General features: G+C 41.3%; 3 protein-coding genes and 1 long non-coding RNA gene across 9 annotated transcripts; 2 read left to right on the forward strand and 2 right to left on the reverse strand.

Moving 5' to 3' along the window:
- Positions 1 to 5034: 5034 nt before the first annotated feature.
- mitd1 (MIT, microtubule interacting and transport, domain containing 1) lies at positions 5035 to 14742 on the reverse strand. Of its 3 annotated transcripts, none has more exons than XM_014164609.3 (8): positions 14417 to 14742; positions 14175 to 14323; positions 14004 to 14105; positions 11943 to 12079; positions 11667 to 11753; positions 5886 to 5998; positions 5649 to 5709; positions 5035 to 5523 (listed from the first exon to the last, which is right to left on the reverse strand). In XM_014164609.3, exons 2-8 carry the CDS (start codon positions 14311 to 14313, stop codon positions 5428 to 5430), a joined length of 735 nt encoding a protein of 244 aa, XP_014020084.1. In that variant the 5' UTR covers positions 14314 to 14323; positions 14417 to 14742; the 3' UTR covers positions 5035 to 5427.
- A 181-nt stretch (positions 14743 to 14923) lies between these two features.
- mrpl30 (mitochondrial ribosomal protein L30) lies at positions 14924 to 18559 on the forward strand. The gene is made up of 6 exons (XM_014164693.3): positions 14924 to 14955; positions 15158 to 15224; positions 15442 to 15519; positions 17396 to 17542; positions 17835 to 17908; positions 18121 to 18559. The coding sequence occupies exons 2-6, from the start codon at positions 15180 to 15182 to the stop codon at positions 18251 to 18253; spliced, it is 477 nt and encodes a 158-aa protein (XP_014020168.1). The 5' UTR covers positions 14924 to 14955; positions 15158 to 15179; the 3' UTR covers positions 18254 to 18559.
- A 361-nt stretch (positions 18560 to 18920) lies between these two features.
- On the reverse strand, positions 18921 to 22068 carry txndc9 (thioredoxin domain containing 9). Of its 2 annotated transcripts, none has more exons than XM_014164692.3 (5): positions 21766 to 22068; positions 20238 to 20465; positions 19988 to 20106; positions 19504 to 19758; positions 18921 to 19277 (listed from the first exon to the last, which is right to left on the reverse strand). In XM_014164692.3, exons 2-5 carry the CDS (start codon positions 20421 to 20423, stop codon positions 19163 to 19165), a joined length of 675 nt encoding a protein of 224 aa, XP_014020167.1. In that variant the 5' UTR covers positions 20424 to 20465; positions 21766 to 22068; the 3' UTR covers positions 18921 to 19162. The 2 variants fall into 2 exon arrangements, with proteins under 2 accessions (XP_014020167.1, XP_045560540.1); XM_045704584.2 differs by lacking the exon at positions 21766 to 22068 and adding an exon at positions 20605 to 20628.
- Positions 21136 to 27822, forward strand: LOC145862568 (uncharacterized). 3 transcript variants are annotated; one of them, XR_014382021.1, is made up of 2 exons: positions 21136 to 21653; positions 26751 to 27822. It is a non-coding gene; the product is annotated as an uncharacterized LOC145862568 (long non-coding RNA). The 3 variants fall into 3 exon arrangements; XR_014382020.1 differs by lacking the exon at positions 21136 to 21653 and adding an exon at positions 22163 to 22964; XR_014382022.1 differs by lacking the exon at positions 21136 to 21653 and adding an exon at positions 23114 to 25415.
- Positions 27823 to 27935: the final 113 nt, after the last annotated feature.

The raw sequence follows: 27935 nt of genomic DNA on the forward strand, positions 1-27935 counted from the left end.
TTTGGGATGCTCTGAATCTACGTGTACAACACCGTCTTCCAGTTCCCGCCAATATCCAGTAACTCCGCACAACCATTGAAGAGGAGTGGGACAACATTCCACAGGACACAATCAACAGCCTGATCAACTCTATGCGAAGGACATGTCGCGCTGCATGAGACAAATGGTGGTAACACCAGATATTGACTGGTTTTCTGATCCACGCCCATACATTTTCTTTTAAAGGTATCTGTGACCAACAGATGCATATCTGTATTTACAGTCATGTGAAATCCATAGATTAGAGCCTAATTAATTTATTTCAATTTTAACTGATTTCCTTATATGAACTGTAACTAAGTAAAATCTTTGAAATTGTTGCATGTTGCGTTTATATTTTTGTTCAGTGTAGTTCAACTACCACCAAGTTACTGCAAAATGTAGTTCAACTACCAGCAAATGACTGCAAAATGTAGTTAAATAACTAGTTGAACTACATGTAGTTCACTACATCCCAACTATGCCCCCCCGATCAAAGACAAATCTCATCTGTCACTCAAAGATTTGTGGTGTTTCCATGGGATTATATTTTCCTTCATTGCAGAACCCTGATGAGTACCACGCATATCGAGATTAAGGTCGATTATGGATTTTAATCTATTTTCTGCAGGAACTCATGCGGATGTTTCATTGAAACAAATATTTTCAAATCAAGCTTCGGCCGTGAAATTACGCACTCAGTGCATTCGGAAAGTATTCAGACCCTTCCCATTTTTCAACATTTTGTTACGTTACAGCCTTATTCTAAAATGGATTAAGTAAAAAACAAATCCTCATCAATCTACACACAATACCCCATAATGCCGTTCAAAAGTTTGTGGTCACTTTGAAATGTCCTTGTTTTTGAAAGAAAAGCACAGTTTTTGTCCATTAAAATAACATCACATCAAAGCCTTCATTTCTTAGAACAAAAATAGACTTTTTGAGCCTGTAATCGAACCCACAAATGCTGATGCTCCAGATACTCAAACTAGTATGAAGGAGGCCAATTTTATTGCTTCTTTAATTAGCACAATAGTTTTCAGCTGTGCTAACATAATCGCAAAAGGGTTTTCTAATGATTCATTAGCCTTTTAAAATGATAAACTTGGATGAGCTACAACAATGTGCCATTGGAACACAGGAGTGACGGTTGCTGATAATGGGCCTCTGTACGCGTGTGTATATATTACATAAAAAATCTGCTGTTTCCAACTACAATAGTCATTTACAATATTAACAATGTCTACACTGTATTTCTGATCAATTTGATGTTATTTTAATGGACAAAAAATTAGCTTTTCTTTCAAAAACAAGGAAAATTCTTGGTGACCCCAAACCTTTGAAAGGCAGTGTATACATTTTTTTTTATAAAACGTGTTTATTTAAGTATTCAAACCCTGCTATGAGACTCGAAACTGAGCTCAGGTGCATCCTGTTTCCATTGATCATCCTTGAGATGTTTCTACAACTTGACTGGAGTGCACCTGTGTAAAATTCAATTGACTGGACATGATTTGGAAAGGCACACATCTGTCTATATAAGGTCCCGCAGTTGACAGTGCATGTCAGAGCAAAAACCAAGCCATGAGCTCGAAGGAATTGTCCGTAGAGCTCCGAGACAGGATTGTGTCGAGGCACAGATCTGGGGAAGGGAATCTGGGGAAGGGTACCAAAAAAAATTCTGCAGCATTGAAGGTCCCCAAGAACACAGTGGCCTCCATAATTCTTAAATGGAAGAAATTTGGAACCACCAAGGCTCTTCGTAGAGCTGGCCGCCCGGACAACTGAGCAATCGGGGGAGAAGGACCTTGGTCAGGGAGGTGATGGTCACTCTGACAGAGCTCCCGAGTTCCTCTATGGAGATGGGAGAACCTTCCAGAAAGACAACCATCTCTGCAGCACTCCACCAATCAGGCCTTTATTGTAGAGTGGCCAGACAGAAGCAACTCCTCAGTAAAAGGCACATGACAGCCCACTTGGAGTTTGCCAAAAGGCACCCAAAGGACTCTCAGACCAAGAGAAACAAGATTCTCTGGTCTGATGAAACTAAGATTGAACTTTTTGACCTGAATGCCAAGCATTATGTCTGGAGGAAACGTGGCACCATCCCTACGGTGAAGCATGGTGGTGGCAGCATCATGCTGTGGGGATGTTTTTCAGCGGAAGGGACTGGGAGACTCGTCAGGTTCGAGGGAAAGATGAACGGAGCATTAATGTGTCAGCATCGTTATGTTTTCATGTCCAGACGCTGTCCTATCCTGTTCCATGTCCGTTGTTAATGAAATGCTCACTCCCTGTACTTGCTTCTCGTCTACCAGCGTCAATCCTTACATGGAATGCACTTCAATTAACAGGTGTGCCTTGTTAAAAGTACATTTGTGGAATATCTTTCCTTCATAATGCGTTTTAGCAAATCAGTTGTGTTGTGACAAGGTAGGGGTGGTATACAGAAGATAGCCCTATTGGTAAAAGACCAAATCCATATTATGTCAAGAACAGCTCAAAAAAGCAAAGAGAAATGACAGTCCATTATTGCTTTAAAACCTCTACAGGATCCGTGGTTCCCCCGTGGGACGGTTGAGCTAACGTAGGCTAATGTGATTATCATGATGTTGTAAGTAACAAGAACATTTCCCAGGACATAGACATATCTGATGTTATCAGAAAGCTTAAATTCTTGTTAATCTAACTGTGCTGTCCAATTTACAGTAGCTATTACAGTGAAATAATACCATGCTATTGTTCGAGGAGAGTGCACAGTTATGAACTTCAAAATGTATTAATAAACTAATTAGGCACATTTGGGCAGTCTTGACACAAAATTTTGAACATAAATGCAATGGTTCATCAGATCAGTCTAAAACTTTGCACATACACTGCCACCATCTAGTGGCCAAAATCTAAATTGCTCATGGGCTGGAATAATACATTATGGCTTTTCTCTTGCATTTCAAAGATGATAGTACAAAAAAAGACAAAAAAAGCATTTTTTCCCCTTTGTATTATGTTTTACCAGATCGAATGTGTTATGTGTTATATTCTCCTACATTAATTTAACATTTCCACAAACTTCAAAGTGTATCCTTTCAAATGGTATCAAGAATATGCATAACCTTGCTTCAGGTCCTGAGATGTGGGTATGTTATTTTATGCAAAACATTTTTTAGAGGCAGATCTGACATGAAGGTCAATCAGGAAAATGTCAAGAACTTTGAAAGTTTTGTCAAGTGCAGTCGCAAAAACCATCATGCACTATGATGAAACTGTCTCTCATGAGGACTGCCACAGAAAAGGAAGACCCATAGTTACCTCTGCTGCAGAGGATAAGTTCATTAGTTACCAGCCTCAGAAATTGCAGGCCAAATAAATGCTTCACAGAGTTCAAGTAACAGACACATCTCGACATCAACTGTTCAGAGACTGCGTGAACCAGGCCTTCATGGTCGAATTGATGCAAAGAAACCACAACTAAAGGACACCAATAATAAGAAGAGACTTGCTTGGGCCAAGAAACATGAGCAATGGACATTAGACTGGTGTAAATCTGTCCTTTGGTCTGATAAGTCCAAATTTGAGATTTTTTGGTTCCAACTGCCTTGTCTTAAAGAAAAACCCTTGAATGAGTAGGTGTGTCCAAACTTTTGACTGGTACTGCATGTAAATGCGATTTCAGTTTTTTAATTTCAATACATTTGCAAAAATTTCTAAAAAGTAGTATTTCCTTCATTATGGGATATTGTGTGTAGATTTATGAGGGGGGAAAAAATTTAATCAATTTAAGGCTGTGGAAAAAGTCAAGGGGTCTGAACACTTTCCTTATTCACTGTACATATGAAATGTACTACATTAATGATCTATGTGTAATAGAACTCTAATTATCCTCATTATACCTTCACATTTTAAATAGAGCATTTGGAGACCAATGTCTAGACTGTTCAGTCAGTTCAGTTCACCTTGATGAAAGTTGGCCATATGGTAAGGTCATTTATCTGCAGATGACTACTCGGTACCCTATTTGAATGGGATAAAGTAATTCAGTTTGGGATATACAGTATGTATTTTTTTTTTACAGAGAAGGTATATGTTTTCTTTACTTATTTGTATTTATATATTATGGCAACCAAAAAGTAGTTATCATACGGACGTGGCTGGTGTTGAAGATGAATATCATACTATTCGTGGAGCCTGGATGGGAGCTCATAGCTGTGTCACTGGCAGTTCACGTCCTACACTTCGAGGCTATAGCATAATAGCATACTAGTACTGCTTGCGAGCGACCACTGCTGTCCTCTGTCCAACGTTTACTATTCTTCAATCCTAACAGGACTAACCCTTAGTCTACTGCAAACAACGTCAAATCAGATCGACCAAATAATTATAAACTGATCAAATCCACCAGTTTAAGCACCAGGACAAATTATAAATAATTAAGGATATTAAATTATCATAGATTAACACACAGGGATTATATTTTGGCTTCCCTCTAGTCTAAAATATCATATCATTGTAATATTTTTACAATTCCAGGGTTATTGTAAGGTGAACGAACTTCAATGTCCACTAGATGGCGCCATGTACAGTACCAGTCAAAAGTTTGGACACACCTATTCATTCAAGGAAAAAAAAAATAATAATACTATTCATTCAAGGGTTTTTCTTGTAACTATGTTCTACATTGTAGAATAATAGTGAAGACATCAAAAATATGAAATAACACATATGGAATCATGCAGTAACCAAAAAAAGTGTTAAACAAATCAAAATATATTTTATATTTCAGATTCTTCAAAGTAGCCACACTTTGCCTTGATGACAGCCTTGCACACTCTTGGCATTCCTTCAACCAGCTTCACCTGGAATGCTTTTCAAACAGTCTTGAAGGAGTTCGCACACATGCTGAGCACCTGTTGGCTGCTTTTCCTTCACGCTGCGTCCAAACTTTTGACTGGTACTTTACATTCACAAAATGAAATGAAAACAATCAGTTTCAAGAAATTCTGAGAATTCTAAATGTTATGTATACTTTTAAAGAATATGCATATGTTTAATAAAAAAAAACAGGTTAAGAAAAGATTCAGAAACAACCAAACTATCATTTGGATCCACCATTCAAGTCCAATGTCCTCAGATACACATAATAAGCATTAGGAGCCCCCAAAAAACAACACCGTCAGATCAAACTACATGATTGATCATGTAGACTTAAAAAAGGCACTTGGTATGTGTTTTACAGGTACACACAGACTGGACAGAGGGGGAGACATTTAGAAAGAGAGCCCCTCTGTTCCAATAGGCCTATCCACACTTGCATTTAACTTACAATAGAGCAATGTATTGGACATGAGTTCTAAGTGGTATGCTACTGTGCATAATGCAGTGTAGCCATAGACTCCAGTTCCAAAGGTGTTATAATGTCTTAGTGTGTTTGCTGTGAAAGATATCCACTGTGGTCTCCTGGCACTGCCTCAGGTCATAGTCACAGTAGCCGATGGAGAAACGACCCTGGGGGAGAGAAAAACCATTGAATAAATACGACCGGATTATTATTCTGTTGGTTCTATATTTTTGAGAATATAAAAGTGAAGACTGAACATAGAGGGGAGAAATATCCCTAGTTGAAGTCTTGCCTTTGGTTTCTTGAAGTAATCCAGTCCTCTTCCTATCTTGATGATCCAGCCGTTGTCAAACCTTAGGGGATCATCATCATCATCACGTTTATAAAACCTACATAAATCAAAGACTCTATAATGTGCATGAGCCATATGGCGCATTAAAGACCTCATTCAACCTAAGCCACTGATGCTAGCTGATGCCACTGATGCATTCTGGGTGTGGAAATGGATTGATTGAAATTGATGGTGTACCTGATCTCCCTGTCGTGAAAAGTGGAGTACTGGAGGTCCAGACACACATCCTGGCTCTGTAGACTCTGTTTGAGCTCTGACAGAGCACTGGCCTGCTGAGAAGAATAGTCCCCCTGCAACACACACATAGACAGGTGGATCAGGGAAACAACACGAGATACAGTAGCTTGGCATTTTGAGTAGGTTTATAACTGTACAATAAATAGCCCTAAAGAAAACAAATGGAGCAACTAAGCTATAAACCTCTTACTACCAGTTCAAACTTCTGCAATACAAATACTCAATTGATAATGATATCGATGCTATTGGTACTGTATCTGAGTGTTTAACATCTTTTCTGTCCTCAGAGTTGGTCATTTTAGGGGATTTTAATCTGGATTGTCTATCCCCGGCCTCAGATCAATTTAAGAGTATATGCATTGATTTTAACCTGACTCAATTGAACTCAAAACCCACACGGATAAATGTGAAAAACCCTTTTAACTCTTCATTGATTGATTTAATTCTTACTAATAACCCCCATAAATACTGGTCTAGTGGAGTATTTGCATAGGATCTCAGTGATCATTGTCCCATAGTATGGATTAGAGATACGAAACAAAACACTGATCCTTGTTTAATTAAGAAGATACATTTTTAAAAGTTCTGCTCAAGGGTTTTTACATGACATGTTCTACTCTGATTTAGCAGCTGTCTCCTGTATTCCTGACCCGCAGTTGGCTCTAGAAAATGTATCTTCCATATTTATTCCTCTGGCAGATAAACATGTCCCTTTTAAACAATTCAGAGTCAAAGATAGAAAACCAAGGATTCGATCTTCTGCGTTATCTGAGCTCATTCAGATGCTTTTTATTTGAGAGAAACGGTGGTGTAGTTGACCCTGGTCTGTCAATCGACTGCTCTTCCCGCTGCCAGCCTTTAGCTGACTTGACGGTTAACCCGTCAACTTCTAGTGAATCTTTGTTTTCATTTCAACATTTTACTATTTGTGACGTGCTAGATGCCTTGCTTAAGATTGACGTAAAAAAAAAAATCCACTGGAGCTGATTTGCTTGATCCATTTTTGCTGCAGCTCTCTGCCCCCCTGATCCTGATTCATTAACCCATATTTTTAACCTGAAGATTATCTGTTGCTATCCCCAAAGTTTGGAAGGAGGCCCATGTACTTCCCCTTCACAAAAGGCGGTGACCCTTGTGACCTAAATAAATTATCAGCCTATTTCTAAACTTTCTTGCCTAGCAAAAATATTAGATTCCTTGATTAATTCTCAGCTAAGCTCTTTCTTTTCTTTGAAAATGTATTCTAAATGTACATCAGTCAGGTTTTAGAGGGGTGGAACAGAGAAGGCTTAGTTAGTTAGTAGGCTAGTGGCCAATGCTCTAAAAGGGCTTCAGTTTTTGAGATACCCCAACCCGAGGTACTGTATAACAAAGCACAACCAAGTTTTTGGATGGTTTTATAAAAATATTTGACTGAAAAAGTGGTTAAATTCATAGATTGTGACACACCCTCTTAACTCAAACAGTGCAGATTAATGCCTGGCTGGAGTGGGGGAGTGGGCCACATAAGCTCATGTAACCCAATATTGCAAGTTCTGATATTGCAAAAAATGTGTTTCTCTATGGATTTGATATGTTTAGCTCCTACTCCTGCAATTATGTTAGGGGGGCCCTCTAGATTTGACTCAAAATCCAACATGGCTGCCACATTACCATTAAATGGTGGTTTAATCACCTGTATATGTACACAATTTAAATGAGACATTTTTCAGATTTGACCTGACTATTTTTGTGTATTTCAACTATGTTAGGAATCCAATATGCCCACCATATACACTCAAACGCCTTTGTCTGGGTCTATAAAAAAGGCAACAGACGGCTTGGCATGGCAACACCAGGTATTCCAAGTCACACGCCTCTTTGAGGATCAATGAGGCAACTGGGAGGTTCCAAATAAAGGAAAGAGAATCCAACCCTGGACTCTGACACCTTCTGCCATGCTCTACAATTTGCCACTGCTGTGGTATAACTTGCCCTTCCAGGGTTGGGCTCTTAAGTCACCTCCTTATCATTTAGAAGTGAGCTTTGATTCATTGCTAGTCCAATACTTCCACCTGAATCCAACCAACATGACTTTCCACTGGCTCACTGCATTTGTGATGCAAATTGGGATGCTCCAGTGCACTCTTATCCTGTTCAGGTTGAGCTGCCACATTGCTTCTTCCAGAAAATCATGTCCACCATCATGGCTGTCTGCCCTGGAGTTACCGTATATGTTGACTTGGTGACATTTATGGTGTACGGGGAGGATGAAACCACACATGACAACCGCATAAGGAAAGCTGTTCACCACCATGAACCAACAACCTGACACTCGATGACTAGAAATGCCATCAACTTAGTGGGCCTTCACATGTCATATGAATTGCACCTCTCTAATATCAATGCCATCCTGAATCTCCCAGAAGTGTCCTTGATAAGCCTACTCCACCATCAGTCCTCCCCTCAGGCAGTTACTAGAGACAGAGACACCATGGAACTGGACTGTCAGGAGGCCATTCAACAGCCAAAATGCCATCTGGAAATTGCTGGTGTGCAATGCCTTCATATGTAACTATTTTGCTACCAACCATGGCTGGCCAGCCCATGTGACACCTGAACTGGACTTGCATGTAAAGAATGAGCTTTCCTGCTGGGGTGACTCATGCACTGGTCTGGGAAACGGTGCAGTAATGTTTGGCAATTTTATTTATTTATTTTATTTAACCAGGTAGGCTAGTTGAGAACAAGTTCTCATTTACAACTGCGACCTGGTCAAGATAAAGCAAAGCAGTGCGACACAAATAACAACACAGAATTACACATGGAATAAACAAACATACAGTCAATAATACAGTAGAAAAAAAGTATATATACAGTGTGTGCAAATGAGGTAGGATAAGGGAGGTAAGGCAATAAATAGGCCATAGTGGCTAAATAATTACAATTTAGCAATTAAACACTGGCGTGATAGATGTGCAGAAGATGAATGTGCAAGTAGAGATACTGGGGTGCAAAAGAGCAAAAAAATTAATAACAGTATGGGGATGAGGTAGTTGGATGGGCTATTTACAGATGGGCTATGTACAGTTGCAGTGATCGGTGGGCTGCTCTGACAGTTGGTGCTTAAAGTTAGTGAGGGAGATATGGGTCTCCAGTTTCAGTGATTTTTGCAATTCGTTCCAGTCATTGGCAGCAGAGAACTGGAAGGAAAGGCGGCCAAAGTAGGAATTGGCTTTGGGGGTGACCAGTGAAATATACCTGCTGAAGCGCGTGCTACGGGTGGGTGCTGCTATGGTGACCAGTGAGCTGAGATAAGGCAGAGTTTCACCTAGCAAAGACTTGTAGATGACCTGGAGCCAGTGGGCAATGAACATATGCCAAACAAAAGGCACCTTAGGATGGTAAAACTTGCTGTATGTGATCGTTTATGGTGGCTGGGGATTGACTGTGAGATAGTGGTCTTTGTGCACCATGCTTGATCTGCTCCACTTCCTCTGCAACCCATTTACTGTCCATCAAAGCCCTGGGATCATCTTCAAATGTATGCGTGTGTGGATCTGTGCTACGTCCCTCACAACGAACACTTGTTAGTTATAGTCTATGACCTAGCTATACTAAATAACCTCTTCCGTAACCTGAGATCAGTCTCCACATCTCCTGCTGGTGCGTGCCCCAGTCCATAATCAATGCCAACCATCCACAGTTAATGTTGGCCAAATTATCATCCTAACTGGTTTCCAAGTGAATATAAAAAAAATATGTAGGACGTGACCTGAAGGACTTTTTAGCACATTCAACATAAACAACTCTGCCCACAGGTCAATTATGTGTTGGAAAGGTCTAAAGGCAAGTCTGTTTGTGACAGCCCTTTCACAGACTCCCCTTCACAACCAGACCACCAACCATTCCACTACTGGAGTTACCCCAGCATCATTCAGGCTGGGATAACATTCCAGTTAGTCAATGGGTCTCTTTGGTATGCAAGCTGCATCTGCTGACTGCCTATAGCTGCATCTGCTGACTGCCTATAGCTGCATCTGCTGACTGCCTATAGCTGCATCTGCTGACTGCCTATAGCTGCATCTGCTGACTGCCTATAGCTGCATCTGCTGACTGCCTATAGCTGCATCTGCTGACTGCCTATAGCTGCATCTGCTGACTGCCTATAGCTGCATCTGCTGACTGCCTATAGCTGCATCTGCTGACTGCCTATAGCTGCATCTGCTGACTGCCTATAGCTGCATCTGCTGACTGCCTATAGCTGCATCTGCTGACTGCCTATAGCTGCATCTGCTGACTGCCTATAGCTGCATCTGCTGACTGCCTATAGCTGCATCTGCTGACTGCCTATAGCGAACTGTAGAAATGGAAAGTGATCACACCACAGCTCCAATACCCCACCAGCCATACAGGAAGGATACTGGCCTTGTCGCTGCAGCTTGGCCAGAATGGCCAGTTGGCTGTGCAAGCTGGTCAGACCCCAGAACAACAACCACCACTGGCTACTTTGTCTCCTCACCCTGTAAGGACACTCACGTCCTGGTCACCTCAAAGACTGAATCAACATCGCACACTTAGTTTTTATACAATACTAGAGTAGCTGACTGTTGTATTATGGTTGTGTTCCTGTAACTTGGTTACGCTACGGTGTGCTTGTGTCGTAAAAGGCTTGTTATTATTTTTGTGGAATTGCCCAATGTTGATATGTTGTAAGTGTTTGAATGAGATTAAAACATGAACACATTCAAAAATGAGTTGGCTTTGGCTATTCAAACCAACAGAGGCATGGCAGTGACACTCATAGTCCTAGATATAGCAAGAGCCTTATGAAACCATTTTAAAGACAGAATAACACAGTACAAAATGAACAAGGGCTACTTGTTTGCAGGCGAAGGTGATTGAGTGTAATCATGTTGGCCATATTGGATTCAGAATCAAACTGATTCGCAACAGTCTTTATAGGCATGAGTGTTGTACACAACTCTGAAAAAAGGCCTAATTTACAGGTGATTTAACCTCCATCAAATGTAGCCATATTGGATTTGAGGCAAAATATAAAGAAAATCTGTGATGGCCCCCTGACTTAATTGCAAGAATAGGGGCTAAAGATAAAAAAAATCCTTTAAGGAACCTTGGACACCAAAAAATATAGATTTCGATGTCTGAGTCAACATGTGTTCCTTAGAGCCAATTACAATAGCCACAACATCAAATAAATGTGTAACTGTATGCATTTTCATCAGGCAGGACCATACAGCACTGAATGAGTGAACATTTATTTGGCTTGGAAAGTTGTCTATTAAACAGAGACCAAAAAGTGTTCATCATAAATATTCATAGTTAATATTTCTGCCTATCGCATCTGTGTGTTTACAGATCTACATTTTCAAAATGCTTTAAGAAATCCTAATGTTGTGTGTTTCTGTATGTTGGGCAGACAATTGACAATTTGTATTCCAAATTTGAGCAATATCAAAGCTTGTAATATTGGGGTACAGGAGCTTATGTGGACCACTCCCCCTCGAGCCAGGCATTATTCTGCACCGTTTTGAGTGAAGGGGGTTTGTCACAATATCTATCAATTTAACCACTTTTGCAAGGAACATATTTTTATACAACCATCCATTTCATATATGGGACATCTAAGAGATATGGAAAAACATGGCTGTGTTTTGTTACACCTCGGGTAGGGGCATCTCAACATTTTGTGGGCCTTGCTACTAGCCTACAGTTAGTTACCTCTTCCTGAGAGGTCAGCAGGTGAATCCTCTTCACCTGACAGCTGGCCTTCAGCAGCATCTCACAGAACCTCAGGAAGTTATACAGCTAGGAGGGCAGAAGGGTCAAAGTCAAGACCTCATGACTAAACCAGCATGGCAATGGCATCCAACGCAGATTCCACAATCATATTAATAGACAAACCAGCTTTTGAGGTAGCAGAACACCCAGAGGTAATAGTACCTTTCTGCAGTATATCATCTGGTGAATGTGTTTGATAGTGTACAGGTAAATTACCTGGTGAATATGTCGGATGTAAGGGTCCTCCACCCAGACCTCAGTCAGCCCCTCGGTGACGTAAGGCCTGAACAGAACCTCATAACTATAGCCTGTAGCATCTTCTGCTATCCTGATCTGCTCATGGTACTTCCCCTCTGAGTGGGAGAGGAGTTGAGAGAGGGAGGGATAAGAAGGGAAAGAGGCAGAGATAGGCAGTATTTCTGTTACATGCATTTGAAATACACTGAACAAAAATATAAATGCAACATTTTAAGTGTTGGTCCCATGTTTCATGACCTGAAATAAAAGATCCCCGAAATGTTCCATTCACACCAAAAACCTTATTTCTCTCAAATTGGGTGCACAAATTTGTTCACATCCCTGTTAGTGAGCATTTCTCTTTTGCCAAGATAATTCATCTCCCTGACAGGTGTGGCATATCAAGAAGCTAATTAAACAGCATGATCATTACACAGGTCCACCTTGTGATGGGACAATAAAAAGCCACTCTAAAATGTGCAGTTTTGCCACACAACACAATCCCACAAATGTCTCAGGTTTTGAGGCAACGTGCAATTGGCATGCTGACTGCAGGAATATCCACGAGAGCTGTTGCCAGATAATTTAATGTTCATTTCTCTACCATAAGCTGCCTCCAATGTCGTTTTAGAGAATTTGGTAGTTCATCCAATCGGCCTCACAACCGCAGACCATGTGTATGGCGTTGTATGGGTGAGTGGTTTTCTGATGTCAGCGTTGTGAACAAAGTGCTCCATGGTGGCAGTGGGTTTATGGTATGGACATGCATAAGCTATGGACAACAAACACAATTGCATTTTATCGATGGCAGCTTGAATGCAGAGAGATACCGTGACGAGATCTTGAGGCCCATTGTCATGCCATTCATCTGCCGCCATCACCTCATGTTTCAGCATGATAATGCCCGGGCCCATGTCGCAAGGATCTGTACACCATTCCTGGAAGTTGAAAATGTTTATGTTCTTCCATGGCCTGCATACTCACCAGACATGTCACCTATTGAGAATGTTTGGGATGCTCTGGATCGATAAGTGTGTTTCAGTTCCCGCCAATATCCAGCAACTTCACACAGCCATTGAAGAGGAGTGGGACAACATTCCACAGGCCACAATCAACAACCTGATCAACTCTATGCGAAGGAGATGTCGGGCTGCATGAGGCAAATGGTGGTCACACCAGATACTGACTGGTTTTCTGATACACGCCCCACCTTTTCTTTTAAGGTATATGTGAACAACAGATGCATATCTGTATTACCAGTCACGTGAAATACATAGATTTATGACCTAATGAATTTATTTTAATTGACTGATTTCCTTATATGAACTGTAACTCAGTAAAATCTTTGAAAGTTGCATGTTGCGTTTATATTTTTGCTCAGTATATGTATTTGAATTACTCCTGAGTATTTTGTATACTAAACTAAACTCCAATGCATTTTGTAACAAGATCCTTTCAAAAGCTGCAATTTGTATTTTCAAAATAACAAAATACTATTCTATACCATTTCTTTATAGCTGTTCACAATTTTGTGTCCCCCTTTCACCCTACATTGGAAACAAAAAGTCTGATGGCACTATGGTGTGATAAGATTGTCTGCTAAATAAACGAAATGTAAATGTACATGTAAAATTTAACAATTGCAAAGCATGCTCAGTATTACTCTAATGAGCTAGGCCCCGTAAAATGGTCAATGACAATACCCAGTGTGCTTTGCAGTTGTTCACTTTCACATACATTTTGGCACTCTTATCCAGTGACAGTGCATCCAACTAAGGTAAATAAACAACAACATATCACAGTCATAGCAAATAAGACGTTTGTGTAAATGTTACTGAGAATGTTGTTGATGTTCGGCCGGCTACCTGCAAATGTATTTTTGTATTTTCAATTACAAAATACATGTATTTTAATACATTGGTCTTTAGGCTATTTTGTAATTAAAGCTCATCCCTGGAAGGAGGAATAAGAAGAAGGCAGCAGTAAGGTGCAGGAATGATTCCTTTGGGAAAGTGACATCAGTTCGCTGAGATCTATTACCTTCTTTTAGTTGGTTGACGTGGACTTTGATCTGTTCTGCTCGGTCCATGTAGCTCTTTATCTTCTGTCTGTAGTGGACTTTCTTTGAGTCATCTTTCACAGCTGTGAACAGATGAGTAGATCAGTAAAACAGATGTCACCCTCATACCCCTGTGACTGTGAGTGTGTTACCTTTCAGCACGTCCATCAGTAGCTGGATCCCCTCCTGGTAGCACACTAGCGACTCCTGGAAGCGCGAGCTCTGGTCCAGCTCCACGGCTCGTTTCAGGACGGAGATGGCAGAGGTCTCCATACCAGGGACTTGCGTCATGGTTCACTATCTGGTAACAATGGACAGAGATTTTGAGTTCAATGTGTCAAGTTGTGGATATTTGTAATTCACCTGGTTAGATGGCAAAAGAGTATGCACATGCTTCGTCCGTCCACAGCTCAGCGACAGGAATATTAAATTCGTCTGAGTCAGCTTGAGGTATCAAGTCTTCTTTGGCACATCTTCAGAGGCAATACAATGCATCAGTAGACCCTTCTTAAACTCGTATGGCCTTGTTTAAACTCCTCATGCTTAGATTATATCTAAATTGGATGACGAGATTTCATTCCATTAATTCAAAAGTAAATCTGATCAAAATCATCCTCTGATGGCACTAACTTCCTGAAGTTGGTTTGTCTGCTGGCCCGTATAAAGGTACGCATGAATAATAATTCCCCTGAGCAACATATCCACGGAAGTGAAAATGCCTAAATTAAATATAAATGACTGAATTATGAAATACACATGTAAAAAAAACATGTGTCAAACCATATAGTTAATCATACAATATCACATTGTAAAAAAAGCGAAGTTTTTTCACAAAGTAAATTGAAACAAATGAAAGCCATGCAGGAACGAAATTACCAAGCTTTGAAGTAGCACGGTAACGTTAGCAAGTGACTGCTATACTGACGGCTTCCGGTGAGTGTAGTAAGCGCTGAAACGCTCTAGCTTTTCAGTTTGCGTTTAATCAGCTGTATTTTGATGTTTGTTGAAAATATAATTTAAATAAAATATATTGACATTAGAGTAACAACACTTTATAGCTCGGTAGAATCACTATTTCCTCGTCGAATTCGCATTTAACAGTTTTTGCATGAGAACCTTGGCTTCCCTGCTTTAGACTTATCAACCAACAAGTAAATATGGCAATGCTATATCGTGGTCTTCACATACCTTCCCCAATTCAGGTAAGGAGTCTAAATTATTAAAGGCAGACTATCTTCCTGGCAGACAGTTGTAACTCAAATTAAAGCTATCAGTCAGAACTGGTTGTTAGAACAAGACATTTTGTAGGATCATCCGACTGTGTGTTCCTCCATAGTTAGAATAACACTCACTTACATTGTTTTTTCTTATTCTCTTCACGCCTTGCATATTTGATTATGTGTCTGTGCATTCTTGCAGGCTTTAACAGAAACTACGCCACTGCCTTGGTTAATTTCATTCCGAAGCAAGTTCACCAAAGCACGGATCCCACAAGAGGTAGGGTGCTGCAGACTTTCATCAAGGGCAGGCCCATACAATCTAAATGCAATGAATACCTCAACTCAAAGCAAAAGTTTCTTACCAATGTCCTTAACCCTAATTGCTCCAGTGTCATCGTCAATGGCTGATCCCTGGCCATTATCCCACTCTCCGAGGGTGTTTCAGGGGGAGTGATATGCATGTCCATTTCACACCACACACTTTATACTAAGTTTACACACTTGTACATGTGTGGAACAGGACAAATATAAGCACTAGAGGTCGACCGATTAATCGGAATGGCTGATTAATTAGGGACGATTTCAAGTTTTTATAACAAATCGGTAATCAGCATTTATGGACACCGATTATGGCCGATTACATTGCACTCCACGAGGAGATTGCATTGCAGGCTGGACTACCTGTTACGCGAGTGCAGCAAGGAGCCAAGGTAAGTTGCTAGCTAGCATTAAACTTATCTTATAAAAAACAATCAATCTTAACATAATCACTAGTTAACTACACATGGTTGATGATATTACTAGTTTATCTAGCTTGTCCTGCGTTGCATATAATCGATGCGGTGCCTGTTAATTTATCGTATCACAGCCTACTTCACCAGACGGGTTATGATTTAACAAGTGCATTCGCGAAAAAAAGCACTGTCGTTGCACCAACCATAAAGATCATTATCGATGCCTTTCTTAATGAATTCAATACACAGGTATATATTTTTAAACCTGCATATTTAGTTCATATTGCCTGCTAACATTAATTTATTTTAACTAGGGAAATTGTGTCACTTCTCTTGTGTTCTGTGCAAGCAGAGTCAGGGTATATGCAGCAGTTTGGGCTGCCTGGCTCATTGCGAACTGTGTGAAAACCATTTCTTCCTAACAAAGAACGTAATTAATTTGCCAGAATTGTACATAATTATGACGTAACATTGAAGGTTGTGCAATATTTAGACTTAGGGATGCCACCCATTAGATAAAATACGGAACGGTTCCGTATTTCACTGAAAGAATAAACGTTTTGTTTTCGAAGTTATAGTTTCCGGATTTGACCATATTAATGACCTAAGGCTCGTATTTCGTGTGTTATTGTATTATAATTAAGTCTATGATTTGATATTTGATAGAGCAGTCTGATTGAGCAGCAGCAGCAGGCTCATAAGCATTCATTCAAACAGCACTTTCCTGCATTTGCCAGCAGCTCTTCGTTGTTCTTCAAGCATTGTGCTGTTTATGACTTCAAGCCTATCAACTCCCGATTTTAGGCTGGCAACACTATAGTGCCTATAAGAACATCCAATAGTCAAAGGTATATGAAATACAAATGGTATAGAGAGAAATAGTCCTATAATGCCTATAATAACTACAACGTAAACCTTCTTACCTGGGAATATTGAAGACTCATGTTAAAAGGAACCACCAGCTTTCATATGTTCTCATGTTCTGAGCAAGGAACTTAAACGTTAGCTTTTTAACATGGCAAATATTTAACTTTTACTTTCTTCTCCAACACTTTGTTTTTGCATTATTTAAACCAAATTGAACATGTTTCATTATTTATTTGAGACTAAATTGATTTCATTGATGTAATATATTAAGTTAAAATAAGTGTTCATTCAGTATTGTTGTAATTGTCATTATTACACACACATATATATATATATATATATATTAATCGGTATTGTTTTTTTTTTGGGGTCCTCAAATAATTGGTATCGGCGTTGAAAAATCATAATCGGTCGACCTCTAATAAGCACCCTCTATTTATTATATAACACTTTGGTCATATCCTAATGGCAATGATCATGGAAATTACATTTTTAAACAAACCTTTGCGACTCCTTTGAATCCGTAATAAATCTGTCTTTCTGTGTCTACAGATTCTGGACGAGCGGTCTCAAGAGCATGAGAAGTATGGTGGAAACCAGGAGCAGCCCCATAAGCTGCACGTGGTGACGCGGGTCAAGAGCACTATGCGCCGGCCCTACTGGGAGAAGAAGCTAGTGGAGGGACTCTGCTTGCAGAAGGTGGGGCTCCTATCAGCTTGGATTAATAACCTCACATCTGAGGGGATAGCCTAGTGTGTGGCAATCTTACCCTGTGTGAGCGCAGGATTTTGCTCCAGCCAAACTGTAACACACCTGATTTGACTAATTGAAAGTTGCCCACCCCTAGGCTTTCCTCTAGCAGAGCCGATAGGACTTGTATTGAGTTCAGTTGTGTGCTGTGCTTGCTCTTGCTGTAATATCAAGTTATAATAATGATTCTGATTGCTAACTTGGTTGCACTGTAATTGTTCTTTGCTCCTTCTCTCCTCAGGCATATGTACCTGTAATTCACAAGAACATCCCTTCAGTCAACAACCAGCTGAAATTCATCAAGCATCTTGTGAGGTAAGGCTGCTCGGGTTTGCAAGACCTGTTATTACTTTGTTAGCGCAGGGCTATTATTAAATACATCTGTTCATTCCTGTCAAGTGTATGCTACTGTTTTCCAATTGAGTGCGTGGTTGGTTGATCCTGACAACTGAAATCCGCTGTAATTCAATAGATTAACTTTGACCACTCTTCCATCTCATCTCTCCTCCGTCATTCTCTCTGTTCAGGATCCAGCCACTGAAGCTTCCCCATGGTCTCCCTGCTGAGGAAGACATGGCCAACACCTACCTGAACAGCAAAGGAGAGCTGATCGTGCGACGCCTCCTCAAACCTGTAGAGTCCAAAGCCATCGAGTCATAGCCAGCACTACTCTATACCCAAGCCATTTTGTCAGTGATCCTGTTTGAATACTGAAAATGCATCCTCCCTTCCTCAAATTAATCACTGACATGACTGGATTGGCTGTGTAGTGGATCCCGTGCTTTCACCTATCCAATCTGTATAGAACACAAATGAATGGTTTTAGTCTAGCCTACCAGAAATCAGCTGATTCAAATTACTGTATTAGTGAAATCCCTGTACCTGTGTTCATTCTAAACCTGGACTGAGAAACACTTCTATAGCTCACCCCTTTGTATTATATTTCAAATAAAAACATAACATTAACATGTATAGAATAATACATCCATGCAATCGAGGAAGTCAGAGGAAAATACAAAGTGCCAGTGATGATCAGCTTATTTTTATAGAAAACCTCAAACCTGTGCTACCAATCATACTGACGACACAAAGGAGGCAGCTGTGGAATGCAGCTGACCTTGGCACTTGGTTGTAGCTCATGAAAAGCTAGATTGAAGTTTTCCCCCACAAATCGGGTTGACAAATAACATGGATCGATGTTAATTTAGCTAGCTATAGTGTTAGCGAGGATGATTCTTTATAATGTTAAATGGTAACAGCATCAGGTCTGAGGGTTTCCAGTTCTAGACTTCAATTGGAATCAAGAGGAGTCAGTCAGGGCAGAAAGTTCATTGGTTCAGATAAGTATCCTTTTATTTGCAGGTTGGAAATAAACAACCAAAAATCACTTGAATGTAATTAAATATGAACTCATGATTAAGTCCACACACACAACAAAAAACAAAGCATGGAAGACTGGGATAAATAGGAAAATTATAGAAACATGGGAAAGGAACAAAACTGGAAGAGATGGTTCTGCCGGTTAGTAGCCCAGCGAGAGAGACGGAAGTTGAAGGCTGACAGGGTCTTCTAGTCGTCTTCAGAGTCTGAGTCGTGTCCTCTCCCCCTGATGGTCTTCTTCTCCACTTTGGTGAACTTTGAACCAGATTTCTGTGTCAGGGTGGGGGGCTCCATGAGGTTACCACTGGGAGAGAAGACAAAGTGTAGGGAGGGGTGTTACGAGACTTGATCTGAACTAAGTAGAACTGTTAATGTCTAATCAGCCTGTGTTTGTGCATGAGCTGGTAAGGCTTTTTATTCCTTTTGCAAATGAACCAATGGCCTCAAATGCCTAACAGGAAATACCTAGACAGATCATCTTTCTATCTAGAGGTGTGATTATCTTTAGGAAATCAGTCCTGTCTGTGTACCTGTAGTTGATGATGTCGGAGCAGCCCAGTCTCCACTCCAGCACCTCTGTGGGGAACTCATCTGTGTTTCCTAGGTCTGTGAAACCCACTATGTAGTCCTTGGTCTTCCCGTCCTTTACCAGTGCCAGCGTGGGAATCACCTTGATCCGCAGCCTATCTGTCAGGAATGGAGCCTTGTCCACATTCAGCTTGATGAACTTGGTCTCCAGGTGCTTCTTGGCCAGGACGCTAAGGTGCTTGTCCAGGATCTTGCATCTTTAGAATGCAGGGGAGAGGAGACAGCAGGGTTAGCTCCTGGTAGAAGCTGCAATAAAGATTTCCTGGGCAATAAACCCCTTTCTAATCCTTTTCTTAGGATTTAGGAGGATAAGCTCACCCCGGATCTCAATTAATTTGCAGCAATAAAACAGCAGTAGGTTTTTTGGCCTGTAATGGCAGGAGAAAAAAAAACAGGTAGAGAAGAAAACATTGCTGTGTTGCAAACCTGAAGGTGGAGTCTCTGTAGAAATGGCAGACCACTCGATTGCTCTCCTTCACCTCAGGGAAAAAGTCTTTCTCACTGGGAATCTCCTTGTACTCCCCATGCCCTTTACCCAGCCACTCCTGAGGGGACAGAGCACAAACATGCCATGATGAGTGTTACTGGTATGAAAGAACTGGATGGACTAAATAAAATGCTTGTTTGGCATCCACCATATGGCTCAGCCAATGTGACCACTGTCTTTTCCTCCTACCTGCTTTTGTTTCTGGGATTTCTTGAGGGCCTCCATCCTCCTCTCCTTCAGCTTTTCCATCTCATCGTCATCCATGCGCTCCAGCTTCCCCAGCTCTGCATCCAGCTGCTCCTCCACCATCCTGGCTGACTGCAGCACCTGCTGCTCCAGCGCCTTGGCCATGATCTCCATCGACTGACTCGCCATGATGAAGAGCCTAATGAAACTTCTGACACTCACTCTATATTCCTGAAGGAAGGGAGAATGGTGATGGGGAAGAGTAGAATAGAATGAGAATGATTGCATTTCAGAGATTTAATTTATATGGTTGGCCCAACGATTAAGGCAAACGAATACCACAGATATAACAATGAGACAGATATTTCACCTGATGTATAAATGTGCAGCATCCACTTGACGTTTCCAAACACTACCAAATATGGTAGAGAGGAAGCCCAATGCCCCGGGTGGTCGGAGGAGATGGATTTTCTCATCATTAAACGTTTGATCTCAATACAGTTTTCTGTTTCCAAAACAAGAATCTGTTATGAACAGATTATACTAAGTTGTGTACACTGTTTTGCCAAAATCGCGTTATTTACAAGGAGTGCAAAGACGAAATGAGTTAATGCACACGCGCTCTTCACAGAGTAGGCTAAGTGAAATTTGAAGACGTATGCTTGAACAGGCCAATAGGAATTCCATAGTTCGTGCTTGGCTCTGCCCACTATGACTCATTTGTTCCCATTGGAAACGACATATCTGTCATCATATCTTGGTTTAGTTAAACAAATCTTTGCTAATACTGTAACCTTGGCTGGTGACCATGGTAACGACACACCTTGAGCAAAGATATTTGTGCCTGGATGTTTTCAATAGATGAAAATAGCTAACTAACCAGCTAAAGTTTTCCCATTTAGAAAGTTAGCCAACTAGCTAGTCTTAAAATCATTTAGAAAGTTAGCTAACTAGCTAGTCTTAAAATCATTTAGAAGTTTTGCCATTTGATTAGTGACCCACCACTAACAAATTACCATTGTCTGTTAGCTTTCTCGCTATAGTGGTTAGTTAAGTTAAAGTCCGAGTTCAAGCTAACGTTATGTTTGTTAACTAGCTAAATTACTGTAGCCTACTATTAATCGCGTCATATTTCAGACAAAGTTGAAAAAGAGAAAGTGTTCCACAATGAACAAAGGTGCAATCACTGGAGTCGTTTTAGCCTAGCTTGCGCCATCAAGCCAGACCTGCCGCAGGTAGAGCTGCTAGGCTAACAATAGCTTCGATGCAACCAAGAGAGTTTTTATATTGTGCTGGACTCTTAAAAACTTTCTTGGTTGTATCGAAACTAGACTAACAGCTGCGCGGTCAGAGAACGCTAGCTAGCGAGCTGTCAATACGACCAAGACTTCGCCCATACACTGAAGCCATACGTCCATGGTAAGATTACAACCTCTTATATTAATATTATTTTAATAGGGCCTACTGAATCTATTATTTGCACATGACTTTATCAATATTATCACACTAACAAACTGGCAAGCCTACTTACCAAAAGCGGTCCGTGCAAAAAGGCAGAATCCACTTTCTGCAGAGATTGCAGCGCGCGCAAAGACTACGCAGTATTACCGAGGCTTTACGTCACAGGTAAATTAATAAAGGCTCGTTGCACTTTAAACACCTTTGATCAGTAGTACCTGAGTTGCATTCCTTATATTGGATTTTATTGTGTAAAGACCAAATCGTTGTGGTTATTATAAGCAAGTGCTAGCTACAAGATGTCCACTATCCTCCCTGGGCCCAAGAAAGGGACAGTCACCGTACGTTTGGACCAGCAGAAGCTTGACAACTCTTCTCTACAGGTTGCCGCTTCGGTGGGCGTGAACCTATTCTAGTAAATAAATACATTTTCAAAATGTTAAAAAACGATGTATTATTAGTTAGCTGGCTAGCTACAGCAGGCCACTGTGTGTAGGCCACGGGGGGAGGCCTATGAGACCGTTTGATCAGGCCCCCGAGCCAATTCATTAATCCATTTTTTTTATACATTAACAAAAAAGCTATAGACGTCATTTTCCCACAAAAATAACATGTTTGGTAGCGCTAGACAGCTCGTCATCATCGAGCACCTGTACGTCAGAAAAATTGCTACAGTAAATAAAATTAAAGTAGATCCGCAGTGTCGCGTTTTCCAAGACAATTTTATTTTTGTCGAAGTGTATTCCTAGTTTGTGGGGATGCACTTGCAGTAATGAGAAAGGCACATTTGGAGCTGCATTACAGCTCGAAACATGCTAAACTGAATGAGTTGCAATGACAACTTCGTGTGGATAAAGTAATTGCTCAGCAGCGGGGTTTGGGTGACTAACAAGCCGCCTTTACGAAACTTCGTTTGGATGGAGAAAATGTTATGCAATCAAGTGTTGTGGTGGGCGAGTTTAGCAAAGAAACTAAAGTCTCATTTGGAAGGAGAATTTGTGAAAGAGTTGTTAACACCAGACAAAGTTAAATTGTTCCAAAGTGTTAGTTTGCCTCGAAGAATCGTCACAGAGTGGATAACTGGCATGGCACAAGATATCGAAAAAACATTTTAGGACTCCGCAAGTAATGTCGAGTTTTTCTCTTTTGCATTTGATTAAGCAACTGACAATAAATACGGCCCAATTTTCCATTTTTGTGCGTGGGATTACCGCGGAGTTTGACACAAGGGGGAATTGCTGTCTTTGGAAGTCATGCATGGCACCACCAGAGGTGAGAACTTACATTTACATTACATTTAAGTCATTTAGCAGACGCTCTTATCCAGAGCGACTTACAAAATGGTGCATTCACCTTATGATATCCAGTGGAACAACCACTTTACAATAGTGCATCTAAATCTTTTAAGGGGGGGGGGGGGGTTAGAAGGATTACTTTATCCTATCCTAGGTATTCCTTAAAGAGGTGGGGTTTCAGGTGTCTCCGGAAGGTGGTGATTGACTCCGCTGTCCTGGCGTCGTGAGGGAGCTTGTTCCACCATTGGGGTGCCAGAGCAGCGAACAGTTTTGACTGGGCTGAGCGGGAACTGTGCTTCCTCAGAGGTAGGGGGGCCAGCAGGCCAGTGGTGGATGAACGCAGTGCCCTTGTTTGGGTGTAGGGCCTGATCAGAGCCTGAAGGTATGGAGGTGCCGTTCCCTTCACAGCTCCGTAGGCAATCACCATGGTCTTGTAGCGGATGCGAGCATCAACTGGAAGCCAGTGGAGAGAGCGGAGGAGCGGGGTGACGTGAGAGAACTTGGGAAGGTTGAACACCAGACGGGCTGCGGCGTTCTGGATGAGTTGTAGGGGTTTAATGGCACAGGCAGGGAGCCCAGCCAACAGCGAGTTGCAGTAATCCAGACGGGAGATGACAAGTGCCTGGATTAGGACCTGCGCCGCTTCCTGTGTGAGGCAGGAAACTTGTTTGAGAGACTTGTCTCGGCAGTGAGCAAATTTGAGCTACGGTTTGAAAAATTAAGTGGCCTTACTACAGATGGAGCGCCAGCCGTGGTTGGCTTGAAAAAGGGCTTAACCGTATTAGTGAAAAAATAAATGAGTTGTCTCAGTCTTGATCCAAGTGATGTAATTGTATGTAACTGCATCATACTTCAAGAAAGTCTGTGTGCACGGTCCCTGAAGCCGAACAACGTAATGGCAACTGTAGTGTCGACCATCAATTTTATCAAAAGCAAAGGGCTGAACAACCGCCAATTTATGGAGCTATTGAGTGAGCTTGAATCGGAGTATGGTGATCTGGTTTACCACTGTGAGGTGCGATGGTTGAGCAGTGACTGAAGGATGAAGTAAAACAATTCATGGAGATGAAGGGGAAACCTGTCGCGGAACTGAGTGATGACAAGTGGATGTGTGATTTGGTCTTCATGGTGGACATACTGTTGGGGCTGCGTCAATTCAATTCTGGTATCAGAACCAAATTTAACACTAGGCTACTGAATATATTTTCAGCTGTTTATTAATAGAATTAGTCAAGCAGAATAAATGGTAAATGCAATCTTCGTATATACGGGTTCACTGTAACACCTCGCAGGGCAAACAGAGAACTGAGTGACACATCCTTTGCTTTTCATTAAATACTCTGACAGAGATAGTTCCCGCTCACTGCTGGCCTGTCAGAGGGAGGATGAGCGTGGTTTAAACTTACTCCAGCCTATCGTTGGCGTGCAGGCTGGTCCCAGCCACTAGACGCATCTTTGTTGCCAAGCATAGTTGTCTTCTAGCTTATCTTCATGTGTGTACCCGAGAGTCAGACACCCAAGGACAGTGCCTGTTTTTATGCTACAGTTAGGACAGTTTCTGCTTTTGTGCTACAGCTATCTTCTATTCTACCAGCCCCTCCCGTACACCTGTCCTTGAGCGGCCCCACAACCAGGCATTGTGTGTGTGTGTGTGTGTGTCACGAGTCTACTCCGCCTACACTCCTGCTAGCCAGCAACCCTCCAGTTAGTCATGTCTATTATATGTTGCTCAATCTATGTTAATACAATATAAACCTCTTAGTGCATTACAGTCCGTTCATACTTAGGCCTACATCTACTGTAAATGGTAATGCATCACATCTAATAAGTGAAATAAAACCCAACATAACCAAGTATCTGTCTGATTTGAACGTCAAGCTCTATGTGTCGAACCAGCTTTAAAGCTGTGGCAAGTCCAACTAGAAAGGGGTAACACTGTACATTTACCTACTCTGCAAGGACAAGAGCCTGAGATTACGTCGGAATATACCGGTGAGTGGAAAGCTCGCGAAGGCATTTTGTGAACGGTTTAAGGATGTGAAAAGTAAACAACTGGAGTTGAACACATTTGCAGCCCCGTTTAACGTCGAACCAGCGGATGTGCCGGATGGCCTACAACACGAAGTCATTGAGCTGCATAACAATGACGAGCTCGAAGCCAGGTACAACAACCTCCCTCTCATTGAGTTCTACAAAATGTACGTTAGCGCGGAGCATTTTCCTGTTCTGAGAAGCCATGCACTTAAATGTGCATCTGTGTTATGGACGACCTACTGCTGTGAGCAGTTATTTTCCAAACGGACTCTTGCAAAGACTCGATTCCGCTCAAGACTGACTGGAACCTGGGAAAACCAGCTGCGAGTAGAGTCATCTTCACTGACAGCAAATGCCTCGTCAAATATAAGCAGTTTCAGCCATCGCATTAGAGGTGAGTTTGAACAAGTAATCATAATAACAATGACAACATTATTTACAATACTAACATTTATTTAAATAGGACTAGCACTTTTCTATTTACTCAAGGACACAATAAACATCATACAAGTCATATATAAACTATAAAACCAATGTCAGTGATTAAAGTCACATTAAAACATGAATAAAGCAGAAAATAGCACATTTTTAATACTACGGCCCAAATATCCAAATGGCCAATGATGGCAAAAAGGTTTCACACCCCTGGTGTAGGCGAATGAGCTGCTTGTTAGCTAGCTAGCTAGCCAGCCATCTTACATGCAATAGCTAAGTGAAATATCATCAGCTAGATAACTTCATATTGGCATGTTATCTTGATGTAGGCCTATTTATCATTGTGAATTAAAAACTCATGCTCCAAATGGATTTGTAGATAACGGCAATGGAAGGGTTATGGGTTTTCTACTCCAGCTGCCAGAAAAGGGAGTAGGTGTACTATTCTGAACAAAAATATAAACGCAACAGGCAATAATTTCAAAAATTGTACTAAGTTTCAGTTCATATAAGGAAATCAGTTGATTGAAATAAATAAATTAGGCCCTAATCTACTGATTTCACATGCCTGGGCAGGGGTGCAGCCATGGGTGAGCCAGGCCCAGCCACTCAGAATGAGGTTTTCCCCACAAAAGGACTTTATTACAGACAGAAATACTCCTCAGTTTCATCAGCAGTACGGGTGGCTGGACCCAAGATGATCCCGCAGGTGAAGAAGCCGGATGTGGAGGTCCTGGGCTGGCGTGGTTACATGTGGTTGTGAGACCGGTTGGACGTACTGCCACATTTTCTAAAACGATGTTGCAGGTGGCTTATGGTAGAGAATTGAACATTAAATTCTCTGGCAGCATCCCTGGTGGACATTCCCTCAACTTGAGACATCTGTGGCATTGTGTTGTGGCCCTTTATTGTCCCCAGCACAAGGTGCACCTGTGTAATGATCATTATTTTTGATATGCCACAACTGTAAGGTGGATGGATTATCTTGGAAAAGGAGAAATGCTCACTAACAGGGATGTAAACCATTTTGTGTACAGAATTTGAGAGAAAAGTTTTTTGTGCATATGGAACATTTCTGGGATCGTTTATTTCAGCTCATGAAACATGGGACCAACACTACATGTTGAATGTATATTTTTGTTCAGTGTAGTTAGATAGGGCAGGTTCTGGTATGACATTAAATATTCTCCAGTTTTAGTCCCTAGAGAGGAAAACTATGAAGACCGAGAGAGATAGTAGCCAGGGCTCTCTAATTGTAATGAAATTAAGCCTGTTTTGTGATGTCTGTCCTCAGATATGGAGAGCTGCGAAAGTCTGTCTTCAGATGAAGAGGTCCCAGTGAATGTCCCAAGAGACTGCAGGCACATCCTTGTATGCCATGGATTGTATGTGTACTTATGTTAGCAAATGTTGTATACAACAATACAGTTAAGTCATACACAGTGTAGGCTACAAACGCATTACAACTGTAGCAGGTCAGTCCTTCTGGAGGTATGCTGAGTGTGCCGACTTCTGTTCCAGCCCAGCACTAACACACCTGATTCAACTTAGCAAACCCAATGAGTTGATAATGCTGTGTATTATTGCTGGGCTGGAATAGAAGTCTGCTCACCCAGTAGATCAGGGAGTGGAGCAAGGTTGGCCACCTCTGGTATGGACTTTTTTGTTCACCTGAAATTTTGCTTTAGTAATAATAGCCTATACTACAAAGATGTACATTTACAAACATTAGATTATTTGTACATTTTGAAATTATATTTTGATTCATTCAATGTTGATTCATTGAAGTGTTTAGACTTGTTTTAATGACTTAAAAACATTATTTAAGATGAACAAGTGTCAATGTCATTCATCACAGATCATAATTCTGCAATAAAAAGGTGTGAAGAGGAATGACGCAGCGGTTTAAGGCACTGCATCGCAGTGCTTGAGGCATCACTACAGCCACGGGTTCGATCCCAGGCTCTGTCACAGCCGGCCGTGACTGGGAGACCCAGGAGGCGGCGCACAATTGGCCCAGCGTCATCTGGGTTATGGGAGGGTTTGGCCGGCCGGGATTTCCTTGTCCCGTTGCGCTCTAGCGACTCCTTGTGGCAGGCCGGGCACCTGCAAGCTGATTTCGGTTGCCATTTGTACGGTGTTTCCTCCAACACATTGGTGCAGCTGGCTTCTGGGTTAAGCGAGCAGTGTCAAGGAGCAGTTCAGCTTGGCAGGGTCGTGTTTCGGAGGAAGCATGGCTCTCGACCTTCGCCTTTCCCGAGTCCGTACTGGAGTTGCAGCGATGGGACAAGACTGTAACTACCAATTGGATATCACAAAATTTGGGAGAAAAGTACTAAAATAAATACATTTAAAAAAGGTGTGAAGAGGATCTCTCTCTAATGTTTCTGTGTTGCTTTCTCAAATGAAAATTACATTTTTGTCCATTTGTGAACTCTCCAATCGGTTTTATTTGATTGTCACTCTGTCTCAGCATATC

This window comes from Salmo salar, chromosome 21 (genome assembly GCF_965601325.2).
Source record: "Salmo salar chromosome 21, fSalSal1, whole genome shotgun sequence".
Taxonomy (NCBI): domain Eukaryota; kingdom Metazoa; phylum Chordata; class Actinopteri; order Salmoniformes; family Salmonidae; genus Salmo; species Salmo salar.